The 23079-nt window shown below is 40.4% G+C and overlaps 1 protein-coding gene across 3 annotated transcripts in view; it reads right to left on the minus strand.

Moving 5' to 3' along the window:
• The window catches only part of epha7 (eph receptor A7), a 252648-nt gene that overhangs the window by 18083 nt on the left and 211486 nt on the right, over positions 1-23079 (minus strand). The window contains exons 8-14 of one of the 3 annotated variants that reach the window (XM_080192637.1): positions 21099-21207; positions 20081-20122; positions 18658-18713; positions 14057-14182; positions 11183-11368; positions 7893-7954; positions 3779-3988 (exon numbers count right to left, since the gene is read on the minus strand). In XM_080192637.1, the coding sequence (XP_080048763.1) occupies positions 3779-3988; positions 7893-7954; positions 11183-11368; positions 14057-14182; positions 18658-18713; positions 20081-20122; positions 21099-21207 (791 nt within the window). Of the gene's footprint in view, positions 1-3778; positions 3989-7892; positions 7955-11182; positions 11369-14056; positions 14183-18657; positions 18714-20080; positions 20123-21053; positions 21208-23079 lie in introns of all 3 variants that reach the window. The other 2 variants (XM_080192638.1, XM_080192636.1) reach the window with 2 other exon arrangements.

Consider the following 23079-nt stretch of genomic DNA (forward strand, 5'->3'; position numbering starts at 1 on the left):
ACTGAAGTGGAAATGCATAATTGAGCTCAACTCCAGAATTCAGGTTATGTTTTTGGTAATCGTTTCAAGGGCTTCAATGAGGCAAGATACACAAAGTAATTTACTTCACTCCACATCACTAGCAGAGTGGAACTTCTACCGTAGCAGTGATGAAAACACTGAACCAATCCCAGTTCCAAGGGTGGGTGCCTACACTATTTCTGACGTGTCTTGCTGAGGCAGCAAGTATTTGTATTGTGACACACTGCAGCAGTCCTGGTCCAATAGGGGCTTTGGGAAAGATGGGGAAATAATTAAAAAGCTACTTCTGACTTAAGTGGTTCACAACAATAATGAAATAGTACTGGAGCTGATCAACAATTCTAACAGTTCCTTCTCTCCTGCCATTGCATGGCCCTACCAAGGATACCAAGAATTCACAAGTTTCCTTTGTATACTTACTCAAGGTGTGGATGTGGAAAGCAAGATGCATTCTCCTCATCGACAAGACATTATCGGTGTCAGTTTGACTGAGACTGGAATCTATCCATAACTTTGATTTCTGAAAAAACTCCTTCACTCTTCATACGCTTATAATTTTTCTATCTAATCTATTTCTTCTTATTTAGTCTTTAATACTCTGACTACTTAACATCCTTTTGATGTCAGCGTGGCTCAGGCTGTAGCATCCTTGCCTCTGATCAGAGGTTGTGGGTTCAACTCCCACTCCATCTTCTCCTCTAGCAAGGATTTCATTATTCTTCCTTGGTGAAGGAGATTGAAGACCCCCACCCAGTGTACAACCTGTGCCCTAGTGCTTCCTCAGGGCACTTATTCATCAATTGAAGCTGGGAGGGGGTACCTAATAATCAGCTGGATGCTTCTTTGTCCAATTTTGACCTGCTGCCACGAGACTTCAGAGTTGATGTTGAGCACACCCAGGACACTCCCTCCTAACTGTATACCACTGTGCTGCCACCTCTGCTGAGTCTGTCCTATCTGTGCCTCTGTGATCTATTTTCTAGATTTTTTATAAGTACATAAATATATTGTAACTAGGACAGAAGGTTTATCTTCCAATTTAGATTAGGTCATTTAATATCTTTTTTAAATTCATCTTCTAATGTCATGTCTATCTGACCTATTTCTCTAATACTGAAGTTAAATAATTGTTCTTTCTAATATTTTGACCATATCTTTACGGCTGCTTGGAATTTTATCCTGACCATCCTTGATGGCCCTATTCTTATCCTGCCTTTCAATCTCTTACTTACATGCCTGTAGAATATGTTTTATGCTTCTTGATGATCTAATTTTGTTGGTTCCACATGATTTCCTAATTATTTTTGTTTGACATTCCTCCTAATCCCTCCACCTTTCCCCCCGTGTCATGCATTCCTTTGCTATCCACGTATATAGTGTATGCCTCAAACTTACCCTTATGTATTTATTCATAAGACTCTGATCATTACTGCCGTATAAATAGGAAGTGATGATTGCCTGGGCGCATACTAGGTCTTGCTAAAGGGAGTTTAGGCCCATCATAATTTATTGAGAAGGCGGATTAAGTAACATGTGGCATAGGTTCTCAACTGAAATACACTGAGTGAACTCAATTTCAACATGTGTGCATAAATGTATAGCATAACAGATATCGAGAGATATGTTATAGGCCAGTGAGAAATCGAGTGATTCTGATGAAAGGACGGTTCACAAGTAGGGCAGTTTGTGAATGTCATTTCATTGCACATTTACAATCGCAAGCAGAGGCCAAGCCTGTGCACAGGATTTAGTTCCTGTTTACAATTAGAAAGTTGCCCTTTAAAAAAAACTAACTGACTTTGATTTTCTGCTGTGATAAACTGTAAGAGCAGCAGAAGTAAATTTTAACCTGTGCTTAAAAGTGCTCACCACTAGCCTCACAAAACTTTCCCTGTTCCTGCTCCACACTACAATAGAAGCAATTTCTAAATTAATCTTATTGTCATTTCTTCACTAATTGTCCAAGGCTGATTTTTAATAAAATGTTTTAAGTGTGGCATGACATGAGAGAAGCACAACTGGTTTGAAATAGAGTCCTACATATTTCATACTTTTCAACGCATAGTTGGTTAAGACAACCGACAAAAGATGCCAGCATGAGGGAAGGTTAAACAGGTTGCGATTCTACTCATTGGAATTTAGAGGAATGAGAGGCAAACTCATTGAAACACTTAGGGTGCGATCTTACTGGCCGTTCACACCACGCTCCCGCTGCAGCGAAGTCAGAGAATTTGGCACTCAGCCTGATTTCCATTCACTCCAGCAGGATAGGAAAATCCCGCTGCTGTGCATGGTCATAACACTCCGGTCGTAGGTTTCTAAAAGGGCTTAACTGGATAGATGCTGAGAAGATGTCTGCCCTCAGGGCAGAGTTTGGGACTATAGTCTCAGAAGAAAGGGGCATCAATTTAAGACTGAGATGCAGAGGAATTTCTTCTCTCGGGGTGTTGCGTGTCTTTGGAGCTCCTTGTCACAGGGAGCTGTGGAAGCAGAGTCCTTGTGCATATTTAAGGATAGAATCTTGATCATTAAGTGAATCGGGGAGGGGCAGGGAAGTGGAGAAGACGAATACTGTATTCAGTCATGATCCTATTGAATGGCAGAGCAGGCTCAGGGGGCTGAACAGCCTATGCCTGTTCCTATTTCTTATGGTCTTATGGCTTCAATACAAAAATCATTGCAAGGCACTTTAAATAGCGTAGCAGGGGAAGGGTTAGGAAAGCGTGGTGTAAAGGTAGGTTTTAAGGAGCATTTCAAGAGTGGGAGAGACATAATAAGGCAGTGATTTAGAGTTGGAAATCCTAAATGAAGTGATGTTGTAAGATGGGTGAAGGCTTTGCAATCAAAGGGAAAGTGGAAGGATGGAGTGGGTGGACATGCTTGAATGAGAGGACCTAAAGCACATGGGCTTATGAAAGGCAGGAGCTAATGAAGGTTGATGAAGATCGAAGTGATGGTTCTGTGGGACTTTGTATGAGACAGGAATTTTCAATGATTTGGATGTTTGTGAAAGGTGGAAGTTAAGCCATTGAAAAATTTTAATTTACAGATAACAAAGATGTGGTTCAGAATTCCTGTAAGAAGTCTCACAACACCAGGTTAAAGTCCAACAGATTTATTTAGTAGCAAAAGCCACTAGCTTTCGGAGCGCTGCCCCTTCATCAAGTGAGTGAGAGTTCTGTTCACAAACAGGGTCCTATTTGTGGAAGTTCTATTCACAAACAGGGTCCTGTTTGTGAATTGAACCCCCACTCACCTGACGAAGGGGCAGCGCTCCGAAAGCTAGAGATTTTTGCTACCAAATAACCTGTTGAACTTTAACCTGATGCTGTGAGACTTCTTACTGTGTTTACCCCAGTCCAACGCCAGCATCTCCACATCAGAATTTCTGTGACAGGGGAGTGAAGTTAAACTGATGAGAGTGGTTGTTCATAGAATAAAATAAAAGATCTTGGTGACCAATGTCAGTACGATTTTGACTAGAAAGTCCATGATGTTGTGCGCTGATTTACACTCCGCTTGCTTTAATATCCATTGACTTCAGGGTTTCAAAATCGTTCATCGATCAGACCCCGGCAGCTTCCCCACAACCCAGCAGCTCATTGGTGTTTTTGAGTGATTGTGAGCTGTGTGCTGCAACAGAGCAATGTTTTGCTGAATCTGAACCAGATAGTAAACCTGAAGAGATGGGAGGAAATTTGATGATGATAATAATGCTCTCTCAACCGTAACGAACGATGGGTTGTAATTCACTCACTGTTGTGGTGTAGACAGCCTCTGGGTCATCTTCCACAATTCTTGACAGACCAAAATCAGAAACTTTGCAGACGAGGTTGCTATTGACCAGAATGTTACGAGCTGCCAGGTCTCTGTGCACATAACCCATATCGGCAAGGTATCTCATACCAGCTGCAATGCCACGTAGCATTCCCACTAACTGAATCACTGTGAATTGTCCATCATGTTTCTAATGAGATAAAAATAGAGAACATCTGTAACCTCTGCAAGTCAAAATATGCTCAATATATTCTGAATGGATGATATCAAGTCTTGGCCTCATTCCTGCTGATTGGTAATTAATGAGTACAGTTATGATTTTAAACAAAAAATACTATCCAGTTTGGTACTTGTACCCTCAGGCTTGCCACTTTGGTTGCACTCTGTTCAGCTCGAGTCTGAAATCTCTTATTTTAAATCCCACTCCAGAAGTTGAGCAGCTAACCTAGGCTGACAGAGTAGCACTGAGGATTTTTGGATAAGATATTAAATTCAGTCTTTGTGAGCCTGTTTCCTGTTTTTCAGATGGATATTTCACAGGTAAATATTAACTGAGCAGTATTACAGCTGAATGTTCTTTTTTATTCAATTTTTTTCTATATACCATATCCAGACAATCGGGGGGAATTTATCCCAGTAATTTACTGTGTTCAGTAACTCTGCCTGAGCCACACTGCTGTCAAAACTGGGTGTTTGCTGGGTAAAAAGTGACTGGATGGAATCTTCCTGTCCCACCAGCAGTGGGAATTGTGGTGGCTGGGGCCATTTAATTTGGCAGGCAGCAACAAATCTCTTTACCGACAGAGGGACAGACTGGTTGAATTTTGTTTTCCTGACTTACAAGGTGGGTTAAAGGCGGGATGCACTTCCTGACAAACTATGTCGGAACCCCATTTGCAGTATTAGCATCTCACACGTGCTCATTAAAAAAACACTTCACTGAACTTAAGTTCGCCCCAAAATTAATTTCCCTGGCACCAAGACTTTAGAACATTCAGATCTACCTGTGTATACAAGTGGTGTGCACCTGGCAACCTTCACCACTTCCATGACTTTGAGGTCAGTAGATGTTGCTTTCACCTTCTTGGAGACCATGTTCTGAGTGCCGGTAACAGAAACAACTGGAAGGTGATCACGGTGGGACCATGAAAGAGGACTAGACAAGTAGCTCAGATAATGGAGTGGAGAGGTGCAGTGCCAAAGTGGGCAAAGGGATGGTAACAGGTGTCAGCTCTGAGGGAAAGGAAAACACTCAGAGGTGGATGGTTGTAGGGTTCAGAACAACAGCAGGAAGGTCAAAGGTGACAGAGAAGAGAGGAATGGTGATATTCGGTGGGTCAACGGTGATGGGGGCAATTGGACGGTAGAAGACAGAGGACTGAGTCTAAAAGGTGATGCACACCATTTTTCAAATCTGACCTGGAGACTCAATGGTAGTGGGGCAAGTGTAATTGTGTTAGAGAGAGACTTTTCACACATGACTCCCATTAACCCGTTCAAAAAGCAATATCTCCAGAGGAGGAATATCTCCCTCTGGCTGTTCAGCATTTCCTTCACTGGGAAGGAGTCGGTAGGGATGCTATGTCTAGACTGAGATCAGGTGAAGCATTTGGCACTGGCCTGTTGGCTTTGAAATGGAGGGAAACCGGTAAAGGAATTGCTTACTAAATTTATTTCAATTTATTCACAGATCCACTGAGGTGACAATAAGGTAGACTGTAGGCAAACCTGCCTTGGTAATGGCTCTCATTCAGATGAGAAGGGTGACCCATCACACGTTGGCACAGGTGGAAAATAAGCCTGAACAGCAAGAGGCTGCAGAGCCTCAAGGAGGTCAAGATGCTGGTGAACAGGGTCCACTGCAATGGCGAGCATAGGTGTATCGTAGATGGTGAATATAGTAATGAGCAAAAGGCAATACAAAGCAGCCTTGCACCTCCTGGCGTGTCGAAGCTCATGTCTGCCAGCTTCTCCAGTATGGGCTGGGGCTGCAGGAAGTCTTGAAGAGTGGTGGATCTCCAGCCTGCAATGAATGGATGATTTTTTTGGGCGCTCTTTTAAATATGTCAGGACTTTAGACCCCATCAGGTAATGGCACAGCTGTTGGCACTCTGTCTGCTTTGTCACAAGATTCGCCAAACTCCTTGTAGAGGTATAGTTAATAAGCAAAGCAGCAGAACATTGTGACTGTTCAGCTGTGCTATTGCTCAGCGGGAATCATGCCGACTTTCCTGCCCATCATTCGTCTTAGAGGGTTGGATTCTCTGACCTCATCCATGACTGGAATTTTCCCATTCCGCTGCAGCGAATGGAGATTCGGTTGGGTGCCAAATTCTCCAACTTTGCTGCAGTAGGAGTGGGGTGTGAATGACCGGTAAGATTGCGTCTAGAGCACAAGATTCCAGCCACTATTTACAGAAGCACAGCACTGCATGACTGATTTGTCTTAATGTCGGTTCTGATTTACTAATGGGTCGTACATTTAGGTTATAACTATGCATGTCACAGCAGAAGAGCCTGCACCTGAGAGGGAGCTTGACTTGAGTTGCTGAAAAAGGGAGCTGCTACTTGAGTGGGAGATGGACTGAGTCATTGAGGTTGGAGCTTGGAAATGAGGGGGACATGCTGAATCAGTAAAGGAGGTACTGGCATTTGAGGGATAGAAGAGGAAAGGACAGAAGGAGTGCATGAAGAAGATGCTATATTTAGATATGGAGCATATTGTCATTGATACAGAAACTCTTATTTTAGGATGTGACAAGCTGCCACTGACGGAACAATTGCTCTTTGAGTAAGGGAGAGAGTATGTCATTGCCGGAAAGGATGATATTTAGAATGGAGAGAGGATGTTCTATTTCTGCTTCTCTGTGCACTGAACAGCAGCACACACTGGTCTGAAGAAAGATATCTCATGAGATTGCTTTTGGCTTGATATCTTCAAAAGAATGGTTAATTTAAAATGCGGCAACTGGGATGCAAAGTACTGACAAAACACAAGAAGGATGATAGTGATAAAAGATTAATTGGTATGGTTGACTTGAGAGCCAATTTGTTTGTGTAACTTATTTTCTGGTCTCGTGTCCATGAATGTTTATGAACAATACACAAATATTACAACATTGCAACAGTGACATAATCACCAGTTAAAGTGACAAGATCTGGAAAGAAAATTGACCAGTGGAGCTGCAGAGTTCCCAGCCAGGTTTTTCACTAGAACTGATGCTCTGCCAAATTTTCCTAATATCCTGCCTGTAGCATCTGCTTTGAGAAGAAGCTGCCATGATGAAGATTTTCTCAATTGTAAGCAGAAGCTTTTGAGTGGTTTAAACACGAAGTGTTATTATTGTTTGCTCTGTTTAAGAAAATTCTTACTGTCCTAGTTGAGGAGTAATATATTAAAATATACTGGGACTGCATGGTAGCACAGTGGTTAACAATGCTGCCTCACACTGCCAGGGACCCGAGTTCAATTCTGGCCTTGGATGACTGCGTGGAGTTTGTACATTCTCGCCATGTCTGCGTGGGTTTCATCCGGGTGCTCTGGTTTCCTCCCACAGTTCAAAGACATACAGGTTAGGTTGATTGGCCATGCTAAATTCTCCCTTAGTGTCAGGGGGGTAAGGAGGGTTGCAGGGATGGGACCTGGGTGGGATTGTTGTCAGTGCAGACTCAATGGGCCAAATGGCGTCCTTCTGCAGTGTAGATTCTATGAAAATAGATTTTGCTAAATTTTAGAAATCAGCTTTTTCCAAATCTGTTGCTACCGAGGCTTGAAATCAATTAACTTTTCCTTTCCTTTACTTTCTATTTACCAGTTCAGTGAAAGATGTGTAACTTTTAAACAGGCTTACAAATAGCATCTAAATTTGCTTTTTAAAATAACTAGCAAATTTTGATAAAAAATTATATCAATTCAGGTGGAACTTTTTTTATATTGTAACAAAAGCATCAAATATTTAAACAAATATTTAACTTAAGAAAGCCCATTCTGATCAAAAGCTATTATTTTCTTCCAGAAGATGCAAAATCTTTGATCATTTTCCATTACATGACTTTACAACAATGTGTAGAATTCTGTTTGTTTTGTCACTTACCCGGAGGAAAGCATCCAAAGCTCCATTCTCCATGTATTCGATTACAATCATAATTGGTTTACCTGCACAAATAAAGTGAGCTTACTGTAAATGACAAGTTCCTTGGGCTGGCTGCTGAAGCTTTCTCAGTTGATAAATTTGATTGTTTCAAAGTGCTTGATGCAGCTTGTAGCTGTTGATTGGAACCAGCTATACTTCCAGGATATTAATTAAGTAGCACTTAAGGATGCAAGTAATTGGTGGATGCAATCAGACAAGAAACCAGAAGGGTTTCTGATATGATTGATACTGTATGTCCCATATTTCTGCCAACCAAATGGAGCAAACCATTATCCCCATCTCAGTAGCAGGGAATGTACAACCATTGATGCTGACTTTAAAATCACACCAATATAGCTTTGTGTGTACTTCATTGCAATGGATTGAGTCAAAGCACCTATGGCGCAGACTTTGTTTGGGACTGGAGTGCAGAGGTCATAGCGGGACCTTAAAAAGTGCTGGATCCCATCAAGCTTTAATGTTGTATTGATGCCAATTTACAAATTTACATGCATGTAAACATCAGATTGATGGAATTCAGACAGGCACTATGGGAAAGGAAGTACAGCTCTTTGTTGCTGTTAAGATTGTGAAAAAGAATGAAACAGAGGGTTTAATTTTGATTTTTTTTAAGCTAACCCAAACAAAAGCCTTTAGAATGCATATTGAAAGTGACACACTAACGCAGCAGTTTAAGCATGTTGAATAACGGAGGGACTTTATTTCAGAAAATAAATTATGCAAGGATTAAAAACAATATTTATTGGGATTAATGCTGTTGCCATTGTAGAAGTGTAAAATCTGTGACAGCCTTTCTTTCTTATTAGCACCTGGCACTTCATACCATTGCTACTTCTGGCATTCTCCATTACAGGCTGTTGTTTGTAGCAATGCATCCCCACTCTAGATTCTTGATTCAATCAGTGTGTATTCACTCAAGACTACAGGTTCTATTAATGTGGTCTCATCCCAGGTTGTTAGTTCTATTGCTGCACCTCCCCTGCCACTACTTTGTCAGTTTCCTATGGTTGTATATCATCCTCATTAGATTTAGTAGGAAATAGGAACGCTGATATATGTAATAATATCAAATCTAGCTGTCAATTACCAAGAGTAAGAATGGTGCTTCATCATCCTAGGAAACGTTTGGAGGGCACATCAGCTAGAAAATTATCTGTGTCAGGAAAATTAATTTATTTTGTGTTTTTTTTGTTTGTAATATCACTGACCTATTCTCAGATACTGGAAAACAAGCTTGTGGAGGTGTGGCTGGTTCAATTGAACCAGAAAGACTGCACAGGTCAAACATCAAAAGAAAGATACGAAGGTGAATGGTTTAACACAGTGATAAACAGAGGGTGCCAGGAGAACTTGATATTTAAAAAAATACATAAGGTAAAGAAAATAAGTGGTTTGAAGTTAGCTGTTGGCTTTCAAAGGGGAACATGTACAATTGGAAGACTGTAAATAGATGAGACCAAATAGTAGAAGTACACTTCTAAAATATGGTAGCCACAAAATAAAAATAAATTGATAACTTTTGGACAAAGGAAATTCTAAAGGGTTGTAGAAAACAATAGAGGGTACAATCAAGACCAGATTTAAGAAAACATTGAAGACTGTGGCCATGATTTAACAGCCACGTTTACTGTTTGGAAGATTTTCATAATGGCTGCTAAATCACTCAGATACGCAAATCTTAATAGTGAAATTTATTTAATCTACCTGAATTGTCATGATTTCAGCACTTTACATTGATTTGTAAAATTTGTGACTGAGCTGGTATTCCAATACAACTGAATAGCATAATGACCATCAGTTTTCTCTTTTACTTTTGATCCAAGTTATGTAGAGGTAGGGAGTTTAGTGGAATTTGAGAACATGGTAGGAGATGGGGGGAAGCTCATCTGTGGATTTCCTCATTGTCTTCTTGTGTGAAAGCACCGGCTTCCAAAATATTTTAGGCTAATCTTGTGGGCACGCGTATAATTTTTGTACTTTATACTGTACTTTTTATTATACTGTATTTCATTTAAGGTGACAATTTTTAAAACAAGGGATGAACATTTTGGATTTTGAAAACAACTGCACTTTATATTGGCTATGAGAAAGTAACACAAATTTTTTAAATGCCATATGCATTTTGTTGTAATTTTTTCAATCCCTCTTCTTTGATAGGATGTTCATTAACTGTTTTTCAAATCTTAATTTTAAAGGATCCTAAATTCCTGAACTTTGTGGTAGATTTGTTGTGTGGAGTATTGGGATAGCACATTGACCCTTGGCTGCATGATGTAATTCTCTGTTGCCTGCAGAGATTCTGGGTAAAATGAGTTTGTGTAATTTCAATCCAATTTCCAACTCATAATAGGGAGTGGAACTTAGCAATGACCTAAAGGAAGAACCACAATGGGCTGTATTTTCCCATTGGAGGCAGGAATTGGGAGGTTGGAACAATCCTTATTTATGTTCCTGCGGGGTGGGTTGGGGAAGGGAGTGGCGGGAAGGATGGTCTGATACTGTCAGCAACCACTGCAATGGCCTCTTTCTGTGCATGATCTTCAACAAATGAGGGGATCCTCATCTTCTAAGTGGCCAGCACAAATGAAGAGTTAGCACAGATTAGGCACTGTTACTGTTCAGTAGTTTTTAATGTCAAAACTTGCATCTTTTACCATCAGATAAAACAATGACAAAACTGTTACTCTTGTTGCCGCTCGGCTGGGCCTGGTCAGCTTCACAACGTTCCCTAACAGCCATCCACATCACACTAAAAACTGGATCTCACCAGAATGATTGAAGGGATGACAGATTAGTTATCTGGGTAGACTGGAGAAGATGGACCATTCTCCAGAAACCAAGCAAGACTCAGAGGTGATTTGTTAGAGGTGTTTATGATCATTAAGCATTTAGATAGAATAAACAGAGAAGCTGTTTCCAATGGTTGAAGGATCAATAATGAAAGGACACAGATTTAAGTTGATTGGCTAAAGAACCGGGGGTGAATAAGGAAAAGCTTTGTTATGTAATGTGTGGTCAGAGTTTGAAAGACACTGCCTGATAGGGTGGTGGAAACAATTTCAATTGTAGCTTCCTAGAGGGACTTGGTTAAGTAATTAAAGGAGAAAACACATTGCAGAAATATGGGAAAACAGTTGTACAGAGGGTTTAACTGGATTGCCCTTTAAGACAGCTGGTGTATTTGAGGGGCTGAATGGCCTCATTCTGTGTTATAATAACCCGATTCATACCTCTAGTTACGACTCCTTCCAAATGAACCACATTCGGGTGATCAAACTGTCCCATGATGCTTGCTTCACAGAGAAAGTCCCTCCGCTGTTTTTCAGTGAAACCCACTTTCAGTGTTTTAATTGCGACTGGTACATCTCTTTTTCCAGGCAATTTCAAACGGCCACTGCACACTTCTCCAAACTCGCCTGTGGAAAAGAAAGAGTGGAGACATCTGAGCATAAATGTGTTTCCTTTTATGAAGTAATTACTTCCAGGTCATCTGGATGCTCCCCGTAGTAACTGACAAATTTAGGTTTAAACTTATATCTTCTTAAAAGTTGATTTACAGTAAGTGGTGCTGAACAATTTTTGGGGGTAAAATCAGGGATAAAAGAGTAATGATAAAGTATGTGTTCCTTCACGTCACAGTGTGGCTAATACTCTACTAAGTCCCATGTTAATCCATTCAATGCCAGGCCCTTATATTACACTGATTAAGCAGGCTGTTCTGTCTTGGATGCTGTCGAGCTTCTTGAGTTTCATTAGAGCTGCACTCATCCAGGCAAGTGGTGAGTACTCCATCACACTCCTGACTCATGCTTTGCAGCTGGTGGACAGGCTTCAGGAAATCACTTGCTGCAGAATTCCCAACCACTGGCATGCTGTTGTAACCACATTATTTATATGACTAGGCCAGTTCAGTTTCTGGTCAATGGTAATGCCTCAGGATGCTGATGGTGGGGGCGAGGGGGATCTTCAGGGTGATGCTTTTGACTGTCTAGGAGAAAAGGTTACAGTCTCCCTTACAGAAGATGGTCATTGCCTAGTACATGTATGACATGAATGTTATTGTTACTTTTCAGCCCAAGCCTGAATGTTGTCCATACCTTGCTACATACTTAATGATTATTTTGTTGAGTAGTGCCACTGTTATGTAATGGTACAGTAAATAAGAAAAACTGATCACTTTGTTTCTATTCCTTTACCAGGCTTAATGTTAAGGGTTACAAGTGTTATACAAGTCATGTTGTTTTTAAAAGCAGCTATAAATTGTAACCTCAAAGAGCCCCAACTGTAAAACTGACCCAGATTGAAAATGTTGAACTACTTCAGCACAGGGGTGTTTTGTTTAAGATTCATGAGAATGTGGATTCAAGGCTTTATCCCATTGGGCTGGATTTTATAGGGTTTTGCAACTTCTGCTCCCCTGCCGAAGAAGCCACCCATGATTCCTGCTGAAGTGCCTTCCCGATTGTCAGCTGTTGGTTGGTTGTGTTTTCAGGTGAGAAGCATGTGGCTGTCAGCTGAAAATCATTCCCAGATAGTTCTGGGCTTACTTTGATTTACATCCCAGTGGATGGTAAACAGTTCTCATTTATTTACATTTTTAAATTTTCTCACCCTGGAAATCAAACACACTAACTTGAATTCACAGCCCCTGACAACAGTAAAACAAATGGCCACGTCTGTCTTTCAGTACGGAATTTACAGGTCAATGTCACGGATAGGATCTTTTTGGAAGCCATAACAAAATTTTGTTTTTGGGAGATTTTGGGCAGCATTTTCCCATGGGCTTCAGGGCCCCAACATCAGGACCAAACGGGAGTTCTGAGTCACACATGTCAGCAGCGAGGCCGACCGTTGATCTTTCTGGCGGCCACGTGCTAATTGGTCACCTCCATCGGGGAAGCCCTGATGCTGTCAGCCCAACCAGAGGAACTGAGGAGAAGGCTCTTTGGGGACGTTGTTGGGTTGGCAGGAGTGGACTTTCCTTCCTGTGGCTCTGTAAATGGGGCAAAGAGCCCCTGCTTCTGATGGATGTCAAGCCTGCCACAGGGAAGCTGCCTCCAGTAAGCCAGCGGCCTACACTTATGGAAGCGGCTGGTGGGCTGTTCTGCTGCCAGTAACACTCTAGCGTGCTCGAAAAATAGCCCTTGATTGGGACCTGAACTATTCAAATTACCCACCTGTTTCGTGGAGCGGGCAGCCCACTCATGAGACACTTCCCCAGTCCTGAAGCAGTTTCCTACTATTATCTCAGAGTCCACCAGCTTCAACCTTCTCTCCACGGAGCTGGGAAAAATCTGCCCTTTCTTTTCCTTGAGCGACAAGTTTAACTATTTTGAGATCTTCTTGAAGTTTGTGCTTTAACATTATTGTAGGGAATCTTGACCAATAGTAATTATTGACATGTAGCCTGCACTTCAGCAGCAGCTTATGATGAAGAAAGGAAAGTCTGTGTGCAATTTAGTACTTTCACTCTATTGATTATTAGAGTTGTGGAATCAAAGTTACATGGAAAAAGCATTGAGGTCGCAGTACAAAGGGGTTCAAGCAATAACAAATTAGAAACCAAAAGAGAAAATGCTGGAAAATCTCAGCAGGTCTCCATAAGGAGAGAAATGAACTGACATTTCAACTCCAGATGAGGCTTTGTCAAAGCTAGAAGGCATAGAAAGTGGGAGATATTTATACTATAGGGTGAGGGAATGGGAGATGAGTCGTAGCCACAGAAACAAGGGGAAAGACTGCTAATGGCAATCCATAGGGAGAATTTCAACACTAAGAGAGAAATAGAAAGCAAATTAGATGTGTTTTAAGGAAAGTAAGGTGCTGTAGCAAAAGTTGATGCAGTTAAGGTCCAACAAAGAAATGGGTTGATTAGGCCTAATATGTTTTTTCACAATTCACACTAGAATTCATACAAGGTGCATACTAGAAGAGACCTTTATCACACCTCTTGTTATCTGTTCAATTGTAGTTCAAATGCCAATGGATTGGGAAGTATTTTACTGGCCTCTTATTCTCCAGGACACACTGCTGTCACCCAAGATAGATGGCTTTCGATATTACTTAAGTGGAATAGTTCAATCACTCGCCAGTAACAGACTTACCTGCTCCAATCACTCTTTCAATCTTAATGCAGGAAGCATCTAATTCCTTGGCAAATTGATGGACAGCCCGGTTAGGGTCCTCGTAGGTTTCTGGATCGATGTACGTTCTTGAACCTGGTAATTTAACTGTAGTAAAGTGAGGGAAGATTGATTGTGATGAATTACTATGTGCACGCATGGGAACATCGCTGCACATATCACTCGATCTGTGCTGATTCAGACCACTGTGTGGCAAGGAATGACTGAAAAGTGATCTGTAAACAATGCACTAAAATCAGATTTACTAACTGGCTGCATTATCAGTGGTAACCTGAGGATTTGTGCCAGTTAGAAGTGCTTCCTGGCCATTTACTTCTATCCAACTGAGTTTCTTTAAATAGTTATGATTTTGAAATTGTCATCTAATTCAGGGTGGCACGATGGCACAGTGGTTAGCACTGCTGCCTCTCAGCCAAGGACACGGGTTTGATTCCTGGCTTGGGTCACGGTCTGCGCAAAGTCAGCACATTCTCCCCATGTCTGCATGTGTTTCCTCCTGATGCTCTAGTTTCCTCCCACACTCCGAAAGACATGCTGATTAGGTGCATTGGCCGGGCTAAATTCTTCCTCAATGTACCCAAACAGGTGCCGGAGTGTGGTGACGAGGGGATATTCATAATAACTTCACTGCAGTATTAATATAAGCTTACTTGTGACACTAATAATAAGCTTTAAACTTAAGTTATTGAAATGCATTTTTTAATAGTTGCAGCACTGATATTTTAAAATGGCTACTTTACCCATAACATAGGACAAAAACAAAACTCAGGTTAGACCCTGGGAAAATGCCTGAATGAGAACATTAGGTTTTGCATTAAGGATGCTATAACTCAGACAGTCCATCAGTGAAACAAGGGTCACTCTTATAAATGTACTATAAGTGTATGCACAGAAATTCCTGGAAATATGCTGGTCTGCCAACTGTTGGAAAAAACTAAGTTAGTATGTTGCTTGGGAGAACCTTTCAAAAGAACTGAAAACAGGAAACCTGACCAGGATGGCCATTGCAAATCATCTAGCAGTCTTCCATTTACTAAGAGCAATTGATATGTCTCTGCGTATGACCCTCAATTCATGGTTTGCAGAGGAATTCACTTATCTTCCTTTCTGGTTTTGATAAGGATCTCAAACTGAAACTTGCTTTTCAGATTTCCAGCCTTCACAATTTGGTCTAATTCTATCGTTTCTCTGTTTCTTTGGCAGCATTTCTAGGAGTCAAGATTTCTTCATGTTCTCATTAAAAGCCAAAGGACTTTTAGCAGTCATGTTCATCTTTTTCCTCCCCAGTGTGTATTAAAAATATGTCCTGACTGTTCATACTATTGTTCTAAAGAGAATAAATGAATAGTTGACGGCTGGAGCAAGCGCACAATTCCAGTCCTTAAGAATACAGAGTGACTGATTGCCTCAATGTAAACAACATATAGTTCAAAATTAAAAATCCTGAAACTATTAAATAAGATCAGCATTTATCCACAATGGAGAATGAAGGAAATTCCAGTAAATTTATGCATGAGAGACTGTGACTCAAACATCAGGAAAGTCCCATGGTCATCCCTCCAGTTCGGTGCTAATCTTGGTTACTGCATTAGCAGGGATACTATCATCGTCCCCTGTGTCTCGGGGTAGGGAGGGGAAAATTGTCTAGGCTTTCTGGTCATAATGACTATCCAGTGATTTCTGCTTGCTGTGCGGATCCATGTAGCTGTCATGTGAGGACAGGATTAGGCTCAGCTGTGACTTCCTGCCACCATGCCTCCAACCTTGTACACACTGTTATAATCTGCTGACAATTATAAAGCCTGCAATAAAATAAGGGGATTAAAAGTGTGTATCTGTAAAAAGTGTGCCCTTAACAGGACAGCTATTGCTTCACTAGACAGAGGCAGACACAGTAACTGGTAGGAATTTATAAATATTTCTGGAGCTTGATGATGGTCAGGATTACATTGCGGTCTGAATTTCAATTCAATACCTTTTAAAGAAAAGAATTCTGAGGCGATGATCATTGTAGAAATTGGCAGTAGGGTTAGCATATTTCTAGAACTGAACAGAAAACTGACAAGAAAAGCCTGGGGAGAGATCTACTGCAGCTTTGGTTAATGATTTAAGTACCAGAGGATTCGTATTAGATGTGTTAATTTGTATTTTTGCAATAGGATTAACTCAAACTCATATTACTTCATATTATAACCCAACAACACAAGATTTATAACACAAATAAAAATCAATTTTATAGGCCTTGCATCTTCAGAATTACAGTGGATTGATACCAACTGATTCTCCTTGTTCACATTTGCTAATTCTTTTGTCTATTCAAATTGCCCCACAATTCAATAGGAGAGTCCTATCACAAGCTTATTTATGTCTGGCAATAGAAATGACAAATTGGGTCTTAATAGTGAAACTTACTAATGGGATCTATTTGTTGTCAATTTGCTGAACATTCATCATGTAGTATCAGATACCAGTTAATTATTGATGAGGAAAGCAATCTTTCCCAAATGCAGTCAGATTAATATGCTGCCCAAACATTTTATTTATCTGTGCTGGTCAGAACTGTGCACCTAAGTTTTGGAGCAATTATTTCTACACACCCCACCACTTAACCACAAAGCTGCCCTGCCTTGGACATGACAGTCTGTCTTGCTTCATTAATGATTGCCATTGTGGGTCAGTCATGGGGACAACATTAGCTTGCAGTTAATGCAGGTAAATATCAAATGCATCCAAAGTTTCCAAACTGGTAGCTGATGTGAACAGACGGGTCTGAGTCTTGGCTGTCAGTAATCAAGAAGCTCTCGTGAGGTTGCTGGTGGTGAGTGATGGTCTCTAAAATGAACAAGTATGGATCAGATTCCACAGATGATGCGATCGGCATTGTATACACACATACCAATCCACAGACACCACGTACACACAAGTGCCTATAAAGGCACAGATTTATGTACATACTGACCTATGTGTGCCTTTATGCACAGACAGGCAGGCAGGCAGACGTACAGGCAGACAGATGCGCAGGCAGACTGGAGCGCAGACTGGGGGATACACACACACACACACACACACAGACGAAAAGTCGGAGGTTCTGTTAAATTTTAACGATAATTCGTATCTGGACCAATGGTATAAAATCATCTTGGTATTGAGATTTCTAAGTGTAAAATTATTAAATGATTCTATTATTAGAATATAAATGAGTGGCATAATTAAAATGCCTACTTTGGAAAGAATGTAAGCCTGCAAATTACCATTGGAGGCACTGATGTAAGTTGGAGTTATTGGAGATATAGGTTAGAATTTTCATCCTTAGGGTGGGTAGCGAAGTCAGGAAAGTTTTCGGCTTTGTTGTTGCAATTCTATACGATGTTGGTGAGACCACAACTGGAGTATTGTGCCCCGTTCTGTTCTCCTGATTTGAAGAAGGTGGCATTGAAAGCAGCTCAGAGGAGGTTCACCAGATTATTTCCGGAGATGAAAGGGCACATGTATGAGGAAAGATTAAACAATTTGAAGTGTGTCTGTGTCTGTGCACATGCAGCCATTGGAAGGTCCCTTTAAAAGTGTTGGTTAGACCCGTCAATGTCTAGTACAACCAGGTGGAACATTAAAAGGAGCAAGCTCTGCCCATTTGCACTGAGTTGCATTGGGAGCACCCCCCTGCAACCAGCCCAGGGCTTCGATTTACGTATTTACATATTTAAGTAGCAGAACAGCTATTTTAGGGCAGGCCCTCTGGATGACCAAAATTCACCTGAATCATCATGAAATCCAGTGCTATTTCAGCATTGCTCAGCTGCAGCAGATTGTACCACAATATTTCGAGGTAACAGCACCAGAGAATCTGCAGTCATGAACTGAAATTCCCCTCCACAGATTTTACACAATACAAAAGCAAGGAACAACTGTAAATGCTGGGAATCTGAAGTACAAACAGGAATGCTGCAAATACACAGCAAGTCGCTCAGCATTTGTTTACGAGTACAGGCAGGTTTAAAGGTCTCAGTGTAGACACTTCACCAATTCCAATGAAAGATCTGTACCTGAAATGTTAACTTGTCTTTTTTTCTTAAGAACTGCTGTTGGGTCATTCCTCGCAATTTCTGTCTGTACAGATTTCTGGAACTAAACAACTTTAAATGTTTGGCAGAAGTGATGCCAACATATTGAAATTAATCAGCTACTCAGGGCAAGTGGTCAAAAAGTGGTACGCAAAATAAAAGCATTCATCACTACATTCTTTAAGACTGCATGTCTTAATTTTGCACACCTCTTAAATTGACTGTAACAATTTCAATGTAATAATTTCTTCAGCTTGGTTCAGGTGGAATGTTGCAGGATAATTAATAAAAACAAGGCAAGAAGCCCAGCACATAACTCATTAAGAGTCTTGTTTCTGTATCATGCAGTTGCCACTGCTTTAGCTGTTGCAAAGTTCAAAGTGGGAGAAAGGAAGGACAAAATATAATTCTACGAGCAGGAGCTCTAGAGGATGAACAACATTTGGAAAAGAAAATGGCCCATGTGCTTCTGAGAGTTGAAAGGTTAGTTAGCGTACTTACAATGGAAATAGAGCTCTTCATCCCCTTCCTGCTCAGCTTTGCTGTAGCCACAGTGTCTGAATAAGAAAATGAGACAATTCATTAAAGTTAATACATCTTTGATACACATCAGCTATAGCTGCTGAATACAGATGCTGGAACATGCTACAGGAATGACCGATCAATGGTAATGATCAACATAAGATGCTCGGATCCAGCATCCAGTGTGCACTTATTATTTAATCATTCCTGGACATGGCATCTCTGGGCTTAATAATCTTTATTAATTTACAAGTGTATATTACACCTTTGTTGATGTTCATCTTCATGCATATGTTGTACACATTTAATATTCTGTGGTGTAATGTACTCTGAAGTATAGATATTTTAGTATTACATGCTACTGCATTGTATATTCTGGGCTGAAATTCAACTTTGGCAGGAATGCAAAATGGCTGATAACAGATCAGCTGTCCAATGTATACTTTGCCCAGTTTGTTTTTTCCTGAAGTAAATCAAAAAAAATTTTGGCACATTGTAAAATGAAGGACTGTTTTGCTACCATCCACGTTATGCTCTGATGAGTTCAATCTTAATTGTATATTACTGTACAGTCTGATATATTGTGTATTGCTTTGTATTGCAGACTGTTACGTGATACTGTAAAATCTGATACCTGGTGTGTGCACCACAACGTGAGCTTTGGTAGAGCAAGGGAACGTCCTGCCTGCATTGTATGCGATTGTGTGTTCTGAGTGTTCTGTGGTTGTACTGTGCACTAATGTACAAGTCAGCATATTGATAATTTATGGGGTTGTAGTGTAAATGCTCATGTAGGATAATGGCAAAATTTAAACTTCTTGTTTCACCAAAGTAAGTTTGTGTTGCTTCATTATATGTTACCACATAGAATTATACAGTGAAGCATGCAAAGGAACAAACCTGGGCCACTTGTGCTCAAGTCACAAAAATCATAGAGAAATATTCTAAACTTGCCAATATACAAATCTGTAAGTTTGCAAGTCAGTCGATTAAATATATCACTCGATGAACTGGTAATAACACTGTACAACGTTATTTTGCAGATGTGGTAGATGTGAATAGTTCATGCATTAATTGTCTAAATTCTCACTCTGTTTATCTTGATGGAGTCAATAATGCAAAGGTTAGAAATATTGAGAACTTCCAATTCACAACTTCCAATAAAATTTCTAACAAAATGCTACATCTATACAGTGCACTCGTGGGGTACACAGTGATATATTAGGAAAAGCAGATGACACTTTTCTGAGGCAGTACTTCTGACACACAACATCCCTACTCTTTGCCTGTGCCTCTCTGCTGTCCAATCATTTTTCTGCATTATTAACAGTCTCCCCGCTGCAATGATACAGTGCAAGACAATTACAAACAACAAGAAAAGAAAAGTACAATAACAACTTACATTTCTATCGCTCTCCTCACGTAAGGAAAACATCTCAGAATGCTTCACACGGTGGAAGAAAGATGAACATCAAGCAGGAGAAAAAGGGAAACAGTAGTTTAGGGGCGCGGGCCAAAAGCATGGTGGAACAGAAAGGTTTTAGGAGGCATTTAAAAGAAAGCAGAAAAGGTGCCAAGACAGACGGTTTTAAAGAGGATGGAGCTGAGGCAAGTGGCAGGTAATGTTGGTGGGAGTCAAGGAGAGTGCGTTGCATTTGATCTGGAGGAAACTTTAACTCTTCTTGATGATATTTCCAGCCGAATGTGTCAATGCTGGAAGCAAAGAGGTAATTAAACAAAGAAGAAAGTCTTGCATTTATATAGTGCCTTTCATGACCTCAGGACATCCCAAAATGTTTTGCAGCCAATGAAGCATCTTTGAAATAGAGCTGAATGTTGTCAGATTACTTGTGGAAACTGAATGTGCAATTGATGTCACCAAAGGATAACATATCAAAGGCAACAACAGTGAAGAGGAGGAAGTTGAGAATGGGGTCCTGAGGTACACTTGTGTTAACTGTGCAGAGATGAGAGAAGGAATCATTTGAAGAAATGAAACTTCTATCTTATAACAGACTTGTGTTGTACTATGAAAAAGAGCCATGCCAAGGAAGTGAATTGCAGAGAAAAGACATTGGAGGAAATTATTACATACATCATATACAACAAACAGCCATGGAATGAATTAAAAATGTATATTGGGTTAGTTGATGATTTAATTTTTACATTTATAACGAACAGAAGACTGTGAACATTGCTGTCTGCCCAGACTATCCATCATTCTAGTTAGCTGACTCAACTTTCTGCTATCAGAGCATGATCAGAAAAAGCCTTCAGTCTGAGCTGTCATCATCCACCCAGCAATCATACAAATTGCACTCATCCTCTCCCCCACAATATGATGCACTCTAATTGTACACACCACGATCACGTACCCCTCGATCGTGTGCCCCACGTCTGCATGTTCCTTAGTTCCATACCTTCGTCCAATAATGAAGCCAAACACCATGAAGACCAGAATGATGGTCCCTGCTACGGCAACCACAGCAATGATAATGACTGGGTTCTGTTCAGAGGAAGCAGCTGTAGCTAGGAACAAAATGGGAAACATTTCAAATCAGTATGGCTGAGATCACAAAATATTGGGAGTAAAGGAAATCTCTAGATTAAAATCAACTCAAAATAAGTTGACAAAACTCAGTGTAATCCATGTAGCTTTTCTTGGAAAAAAGAGGGCACCTTCTGTAATGTCTGATTGTCTAGTCGAACAATCTATTATCTGTTCATGAAGATGTAACTGCACTTTTGGTGTAGATCTGAGTTCTCACAATGTACATGCATCCTGAAAAGGTGCTTAAACTTGCAATGTTATTGAAATGTGTGATCAAGAAAACAAGGACTTCCTGTTTGCAAATGAATTTATAAGCTATTGACAAATTTGAAGAATCCTCCACCACCTGCTTGAATCTTCTCGTTTAATCATACATTTTAACTGATCAGTTTAATTACTATTGAAAGAACTGAAGTGGGACTTGCAGCTTTTAAGAGTGTAATGCAGCTAAAATTTTGCTTTTATTGCAATCAGAAATTCCTTACTTGCAAATTAAAATGAGGGCGGCCAAATATATCTTCAACAGTGTACAGAGGCAGAAAACCGATACTATTAGTGAACAATGAGTTGCCAAATTGACCCATTTAAAGCATAAATATTTTAGCAACTACAGGCAAAGGATAGAATAAAACTCCTTCTATTTAATTACTCACATTTATCTTTAATTAATTACTGTCAATACGTTTTGTTACGTTCCTCATTCCATGGTCAGAAGATTCAATGCAGGCTACCAGAAGTACAAACTAAGACTAAATATTGTGATTGAAGATTTAAATAATATAATTTATTGTTGTGCACAGTGCAGTTTGCACAAGATCAATGGCTGGGAATATACATTCTATCTTTAATGAAGATGGAAAAAGATTATCAAAACCCAGGGGTATCAAAGACTGAGTACTGACTACTTTGGTTAAATGATCAAGACTAACTAATAAACATTCCCTGCATCAGTAAATGGAAAGAAACATCAAACAACACAATACAACATTATTCCAACCACTGGGATTCAATTTCCCTTTTCCATCAACTGAAATTGTGTAGGTGAAACAAGAATTGCCTTTGCTAGACACAAACAATATCACAATCAAGGAAAATGAGGAAAACAGACCATGATGAAATTCTTCAATTCTTGGGAACACACGGAAAATCTTTGCTAATAAACTTGGAGATCTGCATCGACAGCTATGCAGCAAGCATCTGTTTATTTGGACCTAGATAAACCATCAGTAGAGGTCTGAATATTCACTGGCATGGAGACAAGTCTCTAGTTTAGCCAAATGGTGCTGATTTTGATAGTTCCACTGGCAAACCCAGCCCCTATCATTTTTAACAGAAGGGGCAAGGTTTGGGTGGTGGTGAATGGGGATGGGCTGTAGTCTTCACAGAGGCGGCTGCCTTCAAACAGATCCAATTTTCGTTGGTAGGATGTCCAGAACACAACTTGTGGGCTTTACACTTTTCAGGACAAGGTCTCAACTTTCACTTGAGTTCTTTGGAATGTAGGGTGCCCTTTTGGAGAAGAAAGATGGCTTTTGAGATTGTTAAAAGTAGCCATAACTGTGCTCAACAAGTGGCTAAACATACTGGAAATGTTAAGCTGCCAAGATATTTAAATCTCCTGGGCCAGAATTCTCCCAAAAAAATTCTAAGTGTCGAATTTGTGTGAAAACTGGAGTTAATCATGCTGCGATTTTTTTCAGTGGGAGTTTCAAAATGAATCTCCCATACTCTGTGCACTGCAGAGTGCACTGGCATGAATCACACTGAAATTCAGGGGGTGTGGCTTATTCCACTGGAGAGGATGACAGCATAGTGCTGAGTGGGCCATGCTCATGCGCTGATTTATCAGA

Source organism: Carcharhinus amblyrhynchos, chromosome 7 (assembly GCF_965287045.1).
Source record: "Carcharhinus amblyrhynchos chromosome 7, sCarAmb.v2.hapA, whole genome shotgun sequence".
Taxonomy (NCBI): domain Eukaryota; kingdom Metazoa; phylum Chordata; class Chondrichthyes; order Carcharhiniformes; family Carcharhinidae; genus Carcharhinus; species Carcharhinus amblyrhynchos.